General features: G+C 41.8%; 1 protein-coding gene across 1 annotated transcript in view; it reads right to left on the bottom strand.

Moving 5' to 3' along the window:
* LOC135552840 (FRAS1-related extracellular matrix protein 2-like) overlaps positions 1-15,445 on the bottom strand; it is a 124,739-nt gene that overhangs the window by 57,569 nt on the left and 51,725 nt on the right. Inside the window, exons 5-6 of the mRNA XM_064984733.1 lie at positions 15,121-15,267; positions 9,544-9,774 (exon numbers count right to left, since the gene is read on the bottom strand). Coding sequence (XP_064840805.1) covers positions 9,544-9,774; positions 15,121-15,267 — 378 coding nt within the window. The remainder of the gene's footprint in view (positions 1-9,543; positions 9,775-15,120; positions 15,268-15,445) is intronic.

The following is a 15,445-nucleotide window of genomic DNA, read 5'->3' as shown; positions in this document are numbered from 1 at the left end:
TGTGCTTTTAATTGGAATGTTTGATAAACTTGGGAATGGAATTCAAAACACAGCGTTGTGAAAACAACTAAGAAGTTTAAGTTTGGGAAACACTGAGATGCTACGCACAATGTAGCCTAATCTTATGTCTAATATTTGGCCTAACGTGGAAATGCAATGCATCAACGCAACAATGCAATCTAAGGATCTAAAGATACTGCGTGTTTAAACTTCATTAAAGGGACAACTTATAATGGAATGAAATGTTTAAAACGCATCTAAAATGCAGAACTTGCACATGTGCAATTCAAAATGGGTCAATATGCTGAAATGGAGGACTGTGTTTTAAAGCATTAAAGGAGGCCTAAAGGGGCATTATGTTTAACAATCAAAAACCAACAACTGTGTCATTGTAAATTGAGTGAACTAAAAGGGAATGATGGAGGATGAAATCCAAAATAAGACTCCACTGGAGAGGGCAGAGGAGCATCTAAATTCACTCTATGCAGCCCGGAGAGGCAAACTTGGAGTGTGTACACGCAAAATGAATGAAATAAAAGCCCTTCTTGATGATGGAGGAAACATTGAAACTGTGGATGAGAGTCTTGAAGCATTTCATGATGTTCTCAATGACTTTAAGAATGCTCATGATTATGTGCTAGAGCTGGTCACAGAGGAGGAACACGAACAGGAGAGCATTAACTATTATCAACCAAGAATGAGAACTTGTAAACATTTCCTGAAAGAGGTCGAAATATGGAAAAAAGCTGAAATCGAGCCACAAACGCTCATTGAACCACACAACAGCATTTCCAATGTGTCAAAAACATCAAGTAAAACAAAGTATCCTCCGCACGCCTAAAAACTGAGGCAGAATGAGCAGCTCTACTAGCTCGCCAAGCATCATTACTGGACAAGCATGCATTGGAACTGGAGAAAGCTCAACTGAATGTTAGGATGGAAAAAATGGCCCTGGAAACATACATAGCAGCATAAGGTTCTGGAGTGTGTTGAGTCAACTTCTCAATCCCATGCTGTGGCAGCCCATTTTCTAAGCCAAGAAGATGGAATGAACTCTTATTTTGAGAACCAGGAACCCGAGGTCTATAAGGAACCTGAACCATCACCTGTTGAGTTTGCTGCATTAGGTGCAGTTCCAAAGACCCCACTACAAAGAGTTTTACAACAACCGACCACAAAGCCATCAAAACCTATTCAGAAAACAGTCATAAACCACACCCTTCAGCAGCCAACATCAAGGTCTAGCAATCAACACAGAATCAACACTGCGGGTATCAGCCATAATACCAGCCATGATAACCTCTCTACTGTCATGCAAAGGCAGAATGAAATTGCTGACCTCCTTGTACTACAGCACAAACAGGCTAAACTCCCTGTTAGGGAGATACCTATGTTTGACGGTGATCCTCTAAACTTTAGGCCATTTATGCGTGCATTTGAGCATGGTATAGAAGATAAGACAAGCAGTCACCAGGATAGGCTCTATTACCTGGAACAGTACACCTCTGGTCAGCCCAAGGATCTGGTCCGTAGTTGTCTGCATATGGAAGCCAGAAGAGGCTATGCAGAGGTTGTTAAAGGAACACTTTGGCAATGAAATTAAAGTCACCACTGCTTCCATGGAAAAAGCTTGGAACTGGATAAACATCAAACCGGATGATGGAAAGGGACTGGGAGGCTATGCACTCTATCTTAGAGGATGCTGTAACGCTATGCAAGACCTACAGAACATGGAAGAGCTTAATCTTCCCTCCAACATAAAGTTGATCATGTCAAAACTTCCCTACAAACTAAGGGTAAAATGGAGGTCTTCGGCATGTGATATTTTAGAGAGAAGCCACCTGAGGGCCCAGTTCAGTGACCTTGTGACGTTCATGGAAAAACAGGCCAAAATACTGCAGGATCCGTTGTACGGAGATATCCAAGATCCCCTGACCAACAAAAAGTTTTTTTAACCCAAAACAGAAGCTGACTTTAAGCACCAGTTCAAGTCCAAGAGTAGAGGAAGCAGCTTTGCCACTGCAGTAGCTGTAGTGACAGATTGTGACCCTGAAAAACCTCTAAAAGAACAAACATTCAAAGTCAAGAAACCAGGCACCTACCCTTCTGATGCTCCCAGTATCTCATGTGTATTTTACGCTGGTGAGCATTTCTTGGTAGACTGCCAACAGGGGAAGGCACAGCCACACAAAGCCAATGTTGAGTTTCTGAGATCAAAAGGCCTTTGTTTTGGCTGTTTGATGAGAGGACACTTAAGCAAAGAATGTAAAAGAAGGATGACCTGTCAGAAATGTCAAAGAAAGCACCCCACTATCCTGCACATTGAAGGAAGAGAGAGATTTAGATCTCTGAAGGCAGATACGAGGGGTGTAGCGGTAAATCGGGAGGAGACTGTCAGCAGTGCTCTTGTTTCACTGGAAGCTGGTGAAGATACCGGGGCCGGTACAGATTGTGCACTTGATATTGTGCCAGTTCAAGTAAAGATGGCAAATGGAAGCAAGTCTACGTTAACCTATGCATTTCTCGATTCTGGTAGCTTAGCAACATTTTGTACGGAGAGACTCATGAGACAGTTGCAAGCTAAAGGCAGTGAGACTGAAATTCTGCTACGCACAATGGGGCAGGAGAGTCCTACCAAGAGCTTTGAGATATCTGGATTAGAGATTGGCAATGTGGAAGGTGACACATTTCTTGCATTACCAAAGGTCTACACCCAAAATAAGATCCCAGTGACAAGAGAGAATATTCCCACTCAGAAAGATCTCACAAAAGGTGGCCATACCTAAAAGAGGTTCAGTTGAAGGCAATTGAAGCCGACGTCGAACTCCTGATTGGCGTAAATGCTCCAAAGGCAATGGAACCCTGGAAAATCATAAATAGTCAAGGCAACGGACCGTATGCAGCGAAAACCCTCTTTGGATGGGTGATGAACGGTCCTCTTAACAATTGTACCATGGCAGAAGAATCTGGGCATCCTACGGTGATGGCCATTCGTTTCTCAATGGCCGACCTGGGGGTTCTTCTTGTAAATCAGTACAACCATGATTTCCCTGAGAGAGGGTATGAAGAGAGAAGTGAGATGTCAGCTGAGGATCGTAGGTTTATGGAGATCGTATCAAGCTCTATAAACCTCAAAGACCATCACTACTACTTACCGTTGCCCTTTCGCAAAAAATATGTAGTCCTGCCAAACAATCATGACATGACAAAGCAGCGGGCTCTAAATATTATCAGGAAGTTCAAGAAGGACAAAGGTTACGCTGCAGAGTACAAAGGCTTCATGGAAGAGATGATAACAAAAGGTTACATCTCTTAACAGTGAACTCCTTCAAGGCCCTGACCTGGCAAACACACTTATAGGAGTCTTGCTAAGATTTCGGCAAGAGCACATTGCCATGATGGTAGACATCGAAGGAATGTTCCATCAAGTACGTGTCCATGAAGATTACTTAGACTTCATGCGATTCCTATGGTGGACAGACAGTGATACTAACAAAAGATTGGAGTACATAATGACGGTTCATCTTTTCAGTGCTATATCCTCTCCAAGTTGTGCAAACTTTGCACTGCGAAAGACTGCAGAAGACAACTGTGAGAGGTACAATGAAGAGGTGATTCAAACAGTCAAGTCCAACTTCTATGTTGATGACTGCCTCAAGTCAGTGGCCACAGAAGAACAAGCCTTAGCTCTCACAAAAAAACCTCAGTGATGTGTGCTCTCAGGGTGGGTTCAAATTGACCAAGTGGGTCAGCAACAGCTGCACTGTGCTTGCTTCTATCCCTGATGAACACAAAGCCAAGCAGATAAAATAACTGGACCTGGACAGAGAAAAGCTGCCTGTTGAAAGAGCACTTGGAATCCGATGGAACATTGAAAGTGATGCGTTTACCTTCCGAGTCACTGTCAAGAACAGACCCCTTACAAGAAGAGGTATTCTCTCAACTGTCAGCTCTATTTATGATCCATTAGGTTTCCTCGCCCCATTTGTATTAAAGGCAAAGCAAATTCTTCAAGTGCTCTCCAAGCTAAAGTGTGGATGGGACGAAGTCATCCCTGAAGAACACTCTATTTCATGGCAGAGATGGCTCTCACAGCTGGACCAGCTCTCCAGATTCCAGATAGACAGGTGTATGATGCCTGAGAACTTTGGTCAAGTCAAGACGGCACAGCTGCATCACTTCGGTGATGCAAGTGAACAAGGTTATGGCACGGCAAGCTACCTTAGGTTCACAAACGGTATGGAAAAGGTTCACATTGCATTCATACTGGGGAAATCAAGGGTGACTCCACTCAAGCAGATGACAATCCCCAGACTGGAACTTGCTGCAACAACATTGGCAGTGCGAGTGGACAGGATGTTAAGGTTGGAGCTCCAGATTGAACTTGAGGAGTCAACTTTTTGGACGGACAGCCAGTCTGTGCTAAAATACATCCGCAATGATACCAAGAGATTCCATATCTTTGTGGCTAATAGGGTTGCTATGATCCGTGACCTATCGAAAGCAAAACAGTGGAGGTATTTGAACTCCAAACACAACCCAGCCGATGATGCCTCAAGAGGATTACATGTTGAAATGTTCCTGAACTCAAAGAGATGGCGCAAAGGACCAGAATTCCCGGAGAAACCAGAAACTCAATGGCCGAAAGTCCCCGAGAAGCTTAGCTCCATCCCGCCAGATGATCCAGAGGTGAGAAAAGATGTAATCGTAAACAGTACAAGTGTGGAAGAAAAGAGTCCAAACAGCAAACTGATTGAGTATTATTCAACATGGAACAGCTTGAAGAAAGCAGTTGCCTGGATGCTGAAACTGAAGAAACGTCTTCTACAGTTAAGCCAGAAAAGGAAAATTCTCTCTCAAACTGATCTAAGATCAGATCAGAGTCTGACAAACTCACTGAAGGAACAAATTGACAAGTTCAAACTGACATTTGGAAAAGAAAGTCTGTCTGTGGATGACCTAGATGAAGCAGAAAAGGTCATCATCCGATTTGAACAACGACAGCACTTTAACCTCTTGATGCTCTGGGGGCGCTATTTCATTTTTGGATGAAAAACGTTCCCGTTTTAAACAAGATATTTTGTCACAAAAAGATGCTCGACTATGCCTATAATTGATAGCTTTCGAAAGAAAACACTCTGACTTGTCCAGAACTACCAAGATATTTTCTGTGCGTGCCCTAGAACGTGAGCTTCAGGCAAAACCAAGATGAGACGGCATCCAGGAAATGAGCAGGATTTTTGAGGCTCTGTTTTCCATTGTCTCCTTATATGGCTGTGAATGCGAGAGGAGTAAGTCTGCCCTTTCTGTCGTTTCCCCAAGGTGTCTGCAGCATTGTGACGTATTTGTAGGCAGATCATTGGAAGATTGACCATAAGAGACCACATTTACCAGGTGTCCGCCCGGTGTCCTGCGCCGAAATTGGTGCGCAAAAGTCAGCTGCAAGTATTTTTCCATGGAATTTAGAGAAGAATGCAAGCTTCCACGAACAATATATCAATGAAGAGATATGTGAAAAAACACCTTGAGGATTGATTCCAAACAACATTTGCCATGTTTCGGTCGATATTATGTAGTTAATTCGGAAAAAGTTTGACGTTGTAGGTGACTGAATTTTCGGTTCATTTCGGTAGCCAGATGCGATGTACAAAATGGAACGATTTCTCCTACACACAGACGCTTTCAGGAAAAACTGCGCATTTGGTATGTAACTGAGAGTCTCCTCATTGTAAAGTGGCTGTTCCACTGGATGTCATAAGGTGAATTCACCAATTTGTAAGTCGCTCTGGATAAGAGCGTCTGCCAAATGACTTAAATGTAAATGTAAATGAAAACATCCGAAGCTCTTCAAAGGTAAATGATTTTATTTATTTGGTTATCTGGTTTTTGTGAAAATGTTGCGTGCTAAATGCTACTCAAAATGCTAAGCTAGCTTTGCATACTCTTACACAAATTAGTCAATTTCTATGGTTCAAAAGCATATTTTGAAAATCTGAGATGACAGTGTTGTTAAGAAAAGGCTAAGCTTGAGAGCAGACGCATTATTTTCATTTTATTTGCGATTTTCAGAAATCGTTAACGTTGCGTTATGCTAATGAGCCTGAGGCTTTATTCACGATCCCGGATCCGGGATGGGGAGTATCAAGATTAACAGACGGGCGACAGGTGGCGCTACAAAGTATTAACTTAAGGGGGCTGAATAATTTTGCACGACCAATATTTCAGTTTTTGATTTGTTAAAAAAGTTTGAAATATCCAATAAATGTCGTTCCACTTCATGATTGTGTCCCACAAAAATACAGTTTTATATCTTTATGTTTGAAGCTTGAAATGTGGCAAAAGGTCGCAAAGTTCAAGGGGGCCGAATACTTTCGCAAAGCACTGTATATATATATATATATATATATATATATATATATATATATATATATATATATATATATATATATATATATAAAAACATGTTTTACTTTTCTATATTAGTGTATCATTTATTTTATTTGTTATTTTTTCTCCATCTAAAAAGAAATGTTTTCTTTAAAAAAAAAATATATGTTTTTTGTTTAGGTATTTTTTCCTAAAACTGCATTGTTGGTTAAGGGCTTGTAAGTAAGGATTTCACTGTAAGGTCTGTTGTATTGTGTGACTAATACAATTTGACTTGACTTGATAGCTGCATGTTATCTTAATTTCCCTCAAGGGACTAGTGTTGTGTGAGACAAACAATACCATCTTCCATACATTTTAACCAATGTAAGTTGTTGACAGAATATTCCTCCTCTCACACAGGGGGACCCCAGAGGGGGAAGTAGAGGAGAGGCATCATTTATATGTACATTATGCAAGAGCTCCCTTCCTCAGACTTCCAACTACAGTATCACAGGGGAACGAACGGCTTAGCTGCTGTTTTTAAAAACCTTGTTTGTCTGAACTGTATTTAGATACTTTGACTACTGTACGTCCCTAATATCACCCTATTCCCTATGTAGTGGGAATATGGTGCCATTTGGGACACAACTGTTGTGTAAACAACATGAGAAGCCTGGGAAGTCTCCAGTCTAGTGTTCTCCATCCATACCCTGGGTCTGACCCAAACCTTGGGATTCTCCATACCCAATTTATTTAACCGTGTTAATTTACCGTTCTGGAGGAAACAACTTCCCATATGGACTATTGTTAGAGTGTTACTGATCACTAAATCTAACCTGGGGTTACAGAACTCAGGTAACTGTTCCAAAATTCCCAGGCTCTGGAGTCAGGCCAGGGATTGATAAGAGGCAGAGAGCAGCTTCACTAACAGAGTGCAGTTTCACTAACAAAGAGCAGCTTCACTAACAGAGAGCAGCTTCACGAACAAGGAGCAGCTTAACTAACAGAGAGCAGCTTCACTAACAAAGAGCAGCTTCACTAACAAGGAGCAGCTTCACGAACAGAGAGCAGCTTCACTAACAAGGAGCAGCTTAACGAACAGAGAGCAGCTTCACTAACAAGGAGCAGCTTCACTAACAGAGAGCAGCTTCACTCACAGAGAGCAGCTTCACTAACAGAGAGCAGCTTCACTAACAGAGAGCAGCTTCACTAACAGAGAGCAACTTCACTAACAGAGTGCAGCTTCACTAACAGAGAGCAGCTTCACTAACGAAGAGCAGCTTCACTTACAAGGAGCAGCTTAACTAACAGAGAGCAGCTTCACTAACAAAGAGCAGCTTCACTAACAGAGAGCAGCTTCACTAACAGAGAGCAGCTTCACATACAGAGAGCAGCTTCACATACAGAGAGCAGCTTCACTAACAAAGAGCAGCTTCACTAACAAAGAGCAGCTTCACTAACAAAGAGCAGCTTCACATACAGAGAGCAGCTTCACATACAGAGAGCAGCTTCACATACAGAGAGCAGCTTCACTAACAAAGAGCAGCTTCACTAACAGAGAGCAGCTTCACTAACAGAGAGCAGCTTCACTAACAGAGTGCAGCTTCACTAACAGAGAGCAGCTTCACTAACAGAGAGCAGCTTCACTCACAGAGAGCAGCTTCACTAACAGAGAGCAGCTTCACTAACAGAGAGCAGCTTCACTAACAGAGAGCAACTTCACTAACAGAGTGCAGCTTCACTAACAGAGAGCAGCTTCACTAACGAAGAGCAGCTTCACTTACAAGGAGCAGCTTAACTAACAGAGAGCAGCTTCACTAACAAAGAGCAGCTTCACTAACAGAGAGCAGCTTCACATACAGAGAGCAGCTTCACATACAGAGAGCAGCTTCACTAACAAAGAGCAGCTTCACTAACAAAGAGCAGCTTCACATACAGAGAGCAGCTTCACATACAGAGAGCAGCTTCACTAACAGAGTGCAGCTTCACTAAAAGAGAGCAGCTTCACTAACAGAGAGCAGCTTCACTCACAGAGAGCAGCTTCACTAACAGAGAGCAGCTTCACTAACAGAGAGCAGCTTCACTAACAGAGAGCAACTTCACTAACAGAGTGCAGCTTCACTAACAGAGAGCAGCTTCACTAACGAAGAGCAGCTTCACTTACAAGGAGCAGCTTAACTAACAGAGAGCAGCTTCACTAACAAAGAGCAGCTTCACTAACAGAGAGCAGCTTCACTAACAGAGAGCAGCTTCACATACAGAGAGCAGCTTCACTAACAAAGAGCAGCTTCACTAACAAAGAGCAGCTTCACATACAGAGAGCAGCTTCACATACAGAGAGCAGCTTCACATACAGAGAGCAGCTTCACTAACAAAGAGCAGCTTCACTAACAGAGAGCAGCTTCACTAACAGAGAGCAGCTTCACTAACAGAGTGCAGCTTCACTAACAGAGAGCAGCTTCACTAATGAGGGTGATGAAGGTATTAGGTATTTTATTAGGATCCCCATTAGCTGTTGCAAAAGCAGCAGCTACTCTTCCTGGGGTCCACACAAAACATGAAACATTACATAATACAGAACATTAATAGACAAGAACAGCTCAAGGACAGAACTACATTCATTTGTTTTTGTAAAGGAACAATACAGTACATTCGCACAAAATATATAGGTCAAATAGTGGAGAGGCGTTGTGCAGTGAGGTGTTGCTTTATCTGTTTTTTGAAACCAGGTTTGCTGTTTATTTGAGCAATATGAGATGGGACTGAGTTCCATGCAATAATGGCTTTATATAATATTGTACACTTTCTTGAATTTGTACTGGATGCAAACAATATGGGATTTTCAACACATGAATGTTTCATATAAAAAGAAGAAGTGATACAGTCAGTCTCTCCTCAACTCTTTGCCAAGAGAGACTGGCCTGCATAGTATTTATATCAGCCCTCTGATTACAATGAAGGTCCATGTTTTGTTATCCACTGACCTGGATGTTCTCACCCACCTAATATAAAACCCTGCCTCTCCCATAGAGATAACCTCAGACCAATCATCTCTGCTAAGACTGATGAAGAACCTACCTGTAGCAATGACTTATCAACCATTTGTCATTTGAACACAACACTGTTAAGACTGTTAAAACAAGCTACTCTGGATCATGGACCTGTAGTACATACCATCAGCTGGGTCGAGGATCTCCACAGTGGCTGTGTCAGGGAACTCCAGGGCAGCCATGACAGGTTCTGACAGAACAATCTGGAAGGTCTCAGACTGCTCGTACACTCCATCCTGCAGGATCCTCACCCTCCATGTGGCCGTGGTCTGACCTGGGTTAAACTGGACCTGCTTCTGGGCTTTACCACGGAAGTCCTTATCCTTCTCCGCCGTACCATCTCTGGTGCTGATGCCTGGGCAAGGAGGGAGGAGAGGAGAGAGGGGACATAGAGGAAGAGGAAATGATTACATGTACTGTACATAAAAACATTTGTTCTTACAATGTGGCATTCAACAAGATAAGATCAGAAGGCAGCATCCAGATATAAGAACCGGTCAATAACAGAGCCCAGTCAGAGATGGGTCAGAGAAGCAGTCAACGTTAGATGAAGTTGTGATGTGTCAGCTAGCAGATGGCCCTGATGTGGACCAGGAGGAGGGGGTGGTAATCAGGACGTCACTCTCGATCTGGCCCCTAGTGGTCTGACTGAACACAGAGGACACTGTAATACATATTCCTAGGCCAGCAGCATACCACCCTGCATACCAGTGCTGGGTTGCTTCTGAAGCTATGCAGGGTTGGTCCTGGTCAGTTCCTGGATGGGAGACCAGATGCTGCTGGAAGTGGTGTTGGAGGGCCAGTAGGAGGCACTCTTTCCTCTGGTCTAAAAAATATCCCAATGCCCCATGGCAGTGATTGGGGTGCCCTGTGTAGGGTGCTGTCTTTCGGATGGGATGTTAAACGGGTGTCCTGACTCTCTGAGGTCATTAAAGATCCCGTGGCACTTATCGTAAGAGTAGGGGTGTTAACCCCGGTGTCCTGGCTAAAAATTCCCAATCTGGCCCTCAAACCATCACAGTCACCTAATACTCCCCAGTTTACAATTGGCTCATTCATCCCCTGTAACTATTCCCCAGGTTGTTGCTGTAAATGAGAACATGTTCTCAGTCAACTTACTTAATAAATAAATCAAATCTTACCAAGGTCAATTACCTACCATGCCACATTGGGAGATCGTTTTGCTTCCTTTCAAGCTACATTATCTTGACACAATTAAGCTATATTGTGGGTAAAGCAGAATCAATTTAAAACAAGGTTGTCTATGCAGGTAGTGTAGAAGTATTGGTAGATTGACATTGTTGTTACTGCCTAGTCTACTGAGTCTAGCCTGCCCAGCTTGCTGGTGGTAGTTTGTGCCAGTGCTGTTTGATCAGACCTGCTGTCACTGAGGGCTGGTGATGATGGCAGGACTCCTGCTGTTCAGCTAGCTACACAACCAGCTAGCTACACAACCAGCTAGCTTCACTGGCTGGCTCACTCTGAGATAGACCAACACAAATATGAATTATTTAATTAATTAATAATAATAATAACAACAAACAAACACATAAATTAAGAAGCTAGATAAAGATAAAAGAGCGAGAGAGAGAGAGAGAGAGAGAGAGAGAGAGAGAAGAGAGAGAAAGATAACACTAAAGAGCTTCAACGGTGCACAGATGGAGGAGGAAATGTATGAGTTGGGGAATTGGACCAAAATTACCATTTCATTCTTTGAAGTGAGCTTTGATATGCCTACACCAAGAAGGGAAATGGGCCCTGTTCGTGTTCATGGGGCTGCTACAGTTCTTGCTGACATGTGTTCATAGATCACATGGATGAGCTCAACAGAGCCGAAATATATATCACCTGTCTTCAAAGAGCAGGCAGAGAAGCGGCTCCCTAACTCTAAATCCCAAATGAGACCCTATCCCTTACATAATGCACTACTTTTTACCAGAGCCCTATTTGGGTTCTGGTTAAAAGTAGTGCACTATATAGGGAATAGGATGCTATCTGGGACGCAAGCTCTGTCTCTCTCACAGCAGAAGGAGGACTACAGCTCCTGATCCCAGAAGCAGCTCAGAGGCCTAGCAGCAGGCCTGGGTTTAAATACTATGACATTTTTGCTTTAGCCTATATAGCAGCAGGCTAGCTCTACATAGCTGCTATACTAGCACCTCCCCTGATGCACACAACTTTACCAAATGCCTCACTACATCCAATAAAGAACCAGGCATCCAGTTGAAAGTAGTGTGCTATATAGGGAATAGGGTGCCATTTTAGATGTATCCTAGGTCTTGTGATCAGGGCTGGCTCTGACAGGCCAGCAAGCAGGGCTGGGATGGAGCAGATATCCTCTGTCTCCTCACTGTGTGAAGCACTGGCCTGAGATCAGTCAGCATGTCATCTCAGTACCAAGGCAGATGGGTAGTGGGTCTGTCAGACTGATCTGATGCCTGTGAGTCTGGTTCATCTGAAGGCTTGGCTTTCTCTTTCCATCTCCCTTCATCCTTTGAGGTTTGTGATCCATTAAACACATTGAGGAGCAGAAAGGACTGCCAGTGTGCGGTGTGTGCTTCTAGAGGTTTTCTGCATCCCTAATGACACCATATTCCTTCTATAGTGGCCTACCATAGGTCTCTGGTTATAAGTAGTGCACTACCTAGGGAATAGTGTGCCATTTGGGATGTAGACCCACATTTCTCCTGTTCTAACCTCCTATAAGCACACAGCTGGAGAGCCAGAACATTTCACTGATGCAATGATGTTCGTTTGAGAAATATATCCAAGTACTCTCAAATATTAATATCAGCAATATTTTTTAAAAACAGCTTCAGAAGTTTCCACAGTATGGAATTGAGTTATCTATCGTCGTAATCAGAAATTCTAATCAGCCAACCCATTAGAAGGGGGAACCCTCTTCGTTGTGTTCTTCAAGAACAGTTCCTTAACTTGAATTATCTCTTGAAGAGGGCAGACCCTTGAGATAGTCTAATGGTCATATTATCTGCATATTATCTGCATACTCCCCTGAGAGAGAGCGAGATAATTAGCTAGCAGAGACACAGGGCTGCTTCCCAACTGATACCCTATTTCCTATTTAGTGCTGTACTTTAGTCCAGAGCCCTGTGGCCAACAATGGGCCCTGGTCAAAAGTAGTGCACTATATAGAGAATATTTCAGGCCATTCGGGATGCACACAGGAACAACGCACCACAGCCTCAACGCTAGCAAATACACAGTGAGACACAGCTAGGGACAACTCAATACACCCGACCCATCTGATCTGATCTCAAACTTCAGCTATTCAAACTAGCACATTCTGGACAAAAACAATGAAAACAATACCAGTGGTGTCAGTAGTAGTCATAAAACCTTTGTTATAAACCCTGTGTATAAAATTTGTGTTATAAACTAAGGTTTACTGTTGTTATAAACCCTGTGTATAAAATTAGTGTTATAAACTAAGGTTTACTGTTGTTATAAACCCTGTGTATAAAATGAGTGTTATAAAACTAAGGTTTACTGTTGTTAAAAACCCTGTGTATAAAATGAGTGTTATAAAACTAAGGTTTACTGTTGTTAAAAACCCTGTGTATAAAATGAGTGTTATAAAACTAAGGTTTACTGTTGTTATAAACCCTGTGTATAAAATGAGAGTTATAAAACTAAGGTTTAATGTTGTTATAAACCCTGTCTATAAAATGAGTGTTATAAAACTAAGGTTTACTGTTGTTATAAACCCTGTGTATAAAATTAGTGTTATAAAACTAAGGTTTACTGTTGTTAAAAACCCTGTGTATAAAATGAGTGTTATAAAACTAAGGTTTACTGTTGTTATAAACCCTGTCTATAAAATGAGTGTTATAAAACTAAGGTTTACTGTTGTTATAAACCCTGTGTATAAAATTAGTGTTATAAAACTAAGGTTTACTGTTGTTAAAAACCCTGTGTATAAAATGAGTGTTATAAAACTAAGGTTTACTGTTGTTATAAACCCTGTGTATAAAATTAGTGTTATAAAACTAAGGTTTACTGTTGTTATAAACCCTGTGTATAAACTTTGTTATAAACTAAGGTTTACTGTTGTTATAAACCCTATGTATAAAATTAGTGTTATAAAACTAAGGTTTACTGTTGTTAAAAACCCTATGTATAAAATGAGTGTTATAAAACTAAGGTTTACTGTTGTTATAAACCCTGTGTATAAAATGAGTGTTATAAAACTAAGGTTTACTGTTGTTTTAAATCCTGTGTATAAACGTTGTGTTATAAACTAAGGTTTACTGTTGTTTTAAATCCTGTGTATAAACGTTGTGTTATAAACTAAGGTTTACTGTTGTTTTAAATCCTGTGTATAAACGTTGTGTTATAAACTAAGGTTTACTGTTGTTTTAAACCCTGTGTATAAACGTTGTGTTATAAACTAAGGTTTACTGTTGTTTTAAACCCTGTGTATAAACGTTGTGTTATAAACTAAGATTTACTGTTGTTTTAAACCCTGTGTATAAACGTTGTGTTATAAAACTAAGGTTTACTGTTGTTTTAAACCCTGTGTATAAACGTTGTGTTATAAACTAAGGTTTACTGTTGTTTTAAACCCTGTGTATAAACGTTGTGTTATAAACTAAGGTTTACTGTTGTTTTAAACCCTGTGTATAAACGTTGTGTTATAAACTAAGGTTTACTGTTGTTTTAAACCTTGTGTATAAACATTGTGTTAAAAACTAAGGTTTACTGTTGTTTTAAACCCTGTGTATAAACGTTGTGTTATAAACTAAGGTTTACTGTTGTTTTAAACCCTGTGTATAAACGTTGTGTTATAAACTAAGGTTTACTGTTGTTTTAAACCCTGTGTATAAACGTTGTGTTATAAACTAAGGTTTACTGTTGTTTTAAACCCTGTGTATAAACGTTGTGTTATAAACTAAGGTTTACTGTTGTTTTAAACCCTGTGTATAAACGTTGTGTTATAAAACTAAGGTTTAGTGTCCCATCTTTTGTTGCACTGTGTTTACTTCAGTCCAGGACAGTCATATTGAAGGAATGTTCACAGAGAGGGGCTTCTAACTCGGTGACAGCGGGCGTCTTTCTGACGACCACCAACTCTGCATAACCTCTCCCATGAGCCCTTGCTGTCCCCAGGAGGGTTGGCTAAAAGGGTAAATCCTGCCCTGAGAAGAGGGGTCAGGGAAGAAAGGTTGTGACCTGTATGACCCTGAGGTTGTCTGTCCCTCCACTGCTCTGTCTGAGTCAAGAGATTGACCCCCCGCTATTTTTGGTGTGCATCCCAAATGGCACTCTTCTATTTGTTCTCCAAGGCTATGTCCCAAATGGCACTCTTCTATTTGTTCTCCAAGGCTATGTCCCAAATGGCACTCTTCTATTTGTTCTCCAAGGCTATGTCCCAAATGGCACTCTTCTATTTGTTCTCCAAGGCTATGTCCCAAATGGCATATAGAGTGCGCTACTTTTGCCAGGACATCCATTAACATCCCTTTCCTTTAGAAAATGTGTGAATTGGACCAGGAGTGACAGTTGGCTAACTCGGCCATCTGCTACATGAACATGAAAGGCTGAAAACCTGTGGAGCTTCCCTGGAGGGATAGAGCCAAGGATGTCATGATGATGTCTATGGATGTCCTGACTCTGATGGGAATAGAGTGCCATTTGGGATCAATGTGTATAAGGATGTGTATAATAAGGTCGTTTGACTCACTGACGAAGGATGTCTCTCCCAGGTATCCTCGTCGTTTGAGGACCACCTCCAGGTACTTGGCCTCCTCGTCCAACACATAGTACTCCTTCTCCAGGGAGACCCAGGCCCAGTTCAGCCTGAACACCTGGTTCTTCAGCCTGTTGCCTCCTAAACACACACACATAGAAGCAGTAGTCTCAGAGAGGATCACTTAATAATGTGTCTTATGTGCCACTTAGCAGACAGGTGAATGACAGTACAGTGAGTACAGGAACACCCCCCCCCCCCACACACACACACACACACATTTGAAAAACTTTATTAGAATCCACAGATTACATTATAT

Source organism: Oncorhynchus masou, chromosome 13 (assembly GCF_036934945.1).
Source record: "Oncorhynchus masou masou isolate Uvic2021 chromosome 13, UVic_Omas_1.1, whole genome shotgun sequence".
NCBI classification, from domain to species: Eukaryota; Metazoa; Chordata; class Actinopteri; order Salmoniformes; family Salmonidae; genus Oncorhynchus; species Oncorhynchus masou.
This window is presented reverse-complemented; position numbering and strand designations above follow the sequence as displayed.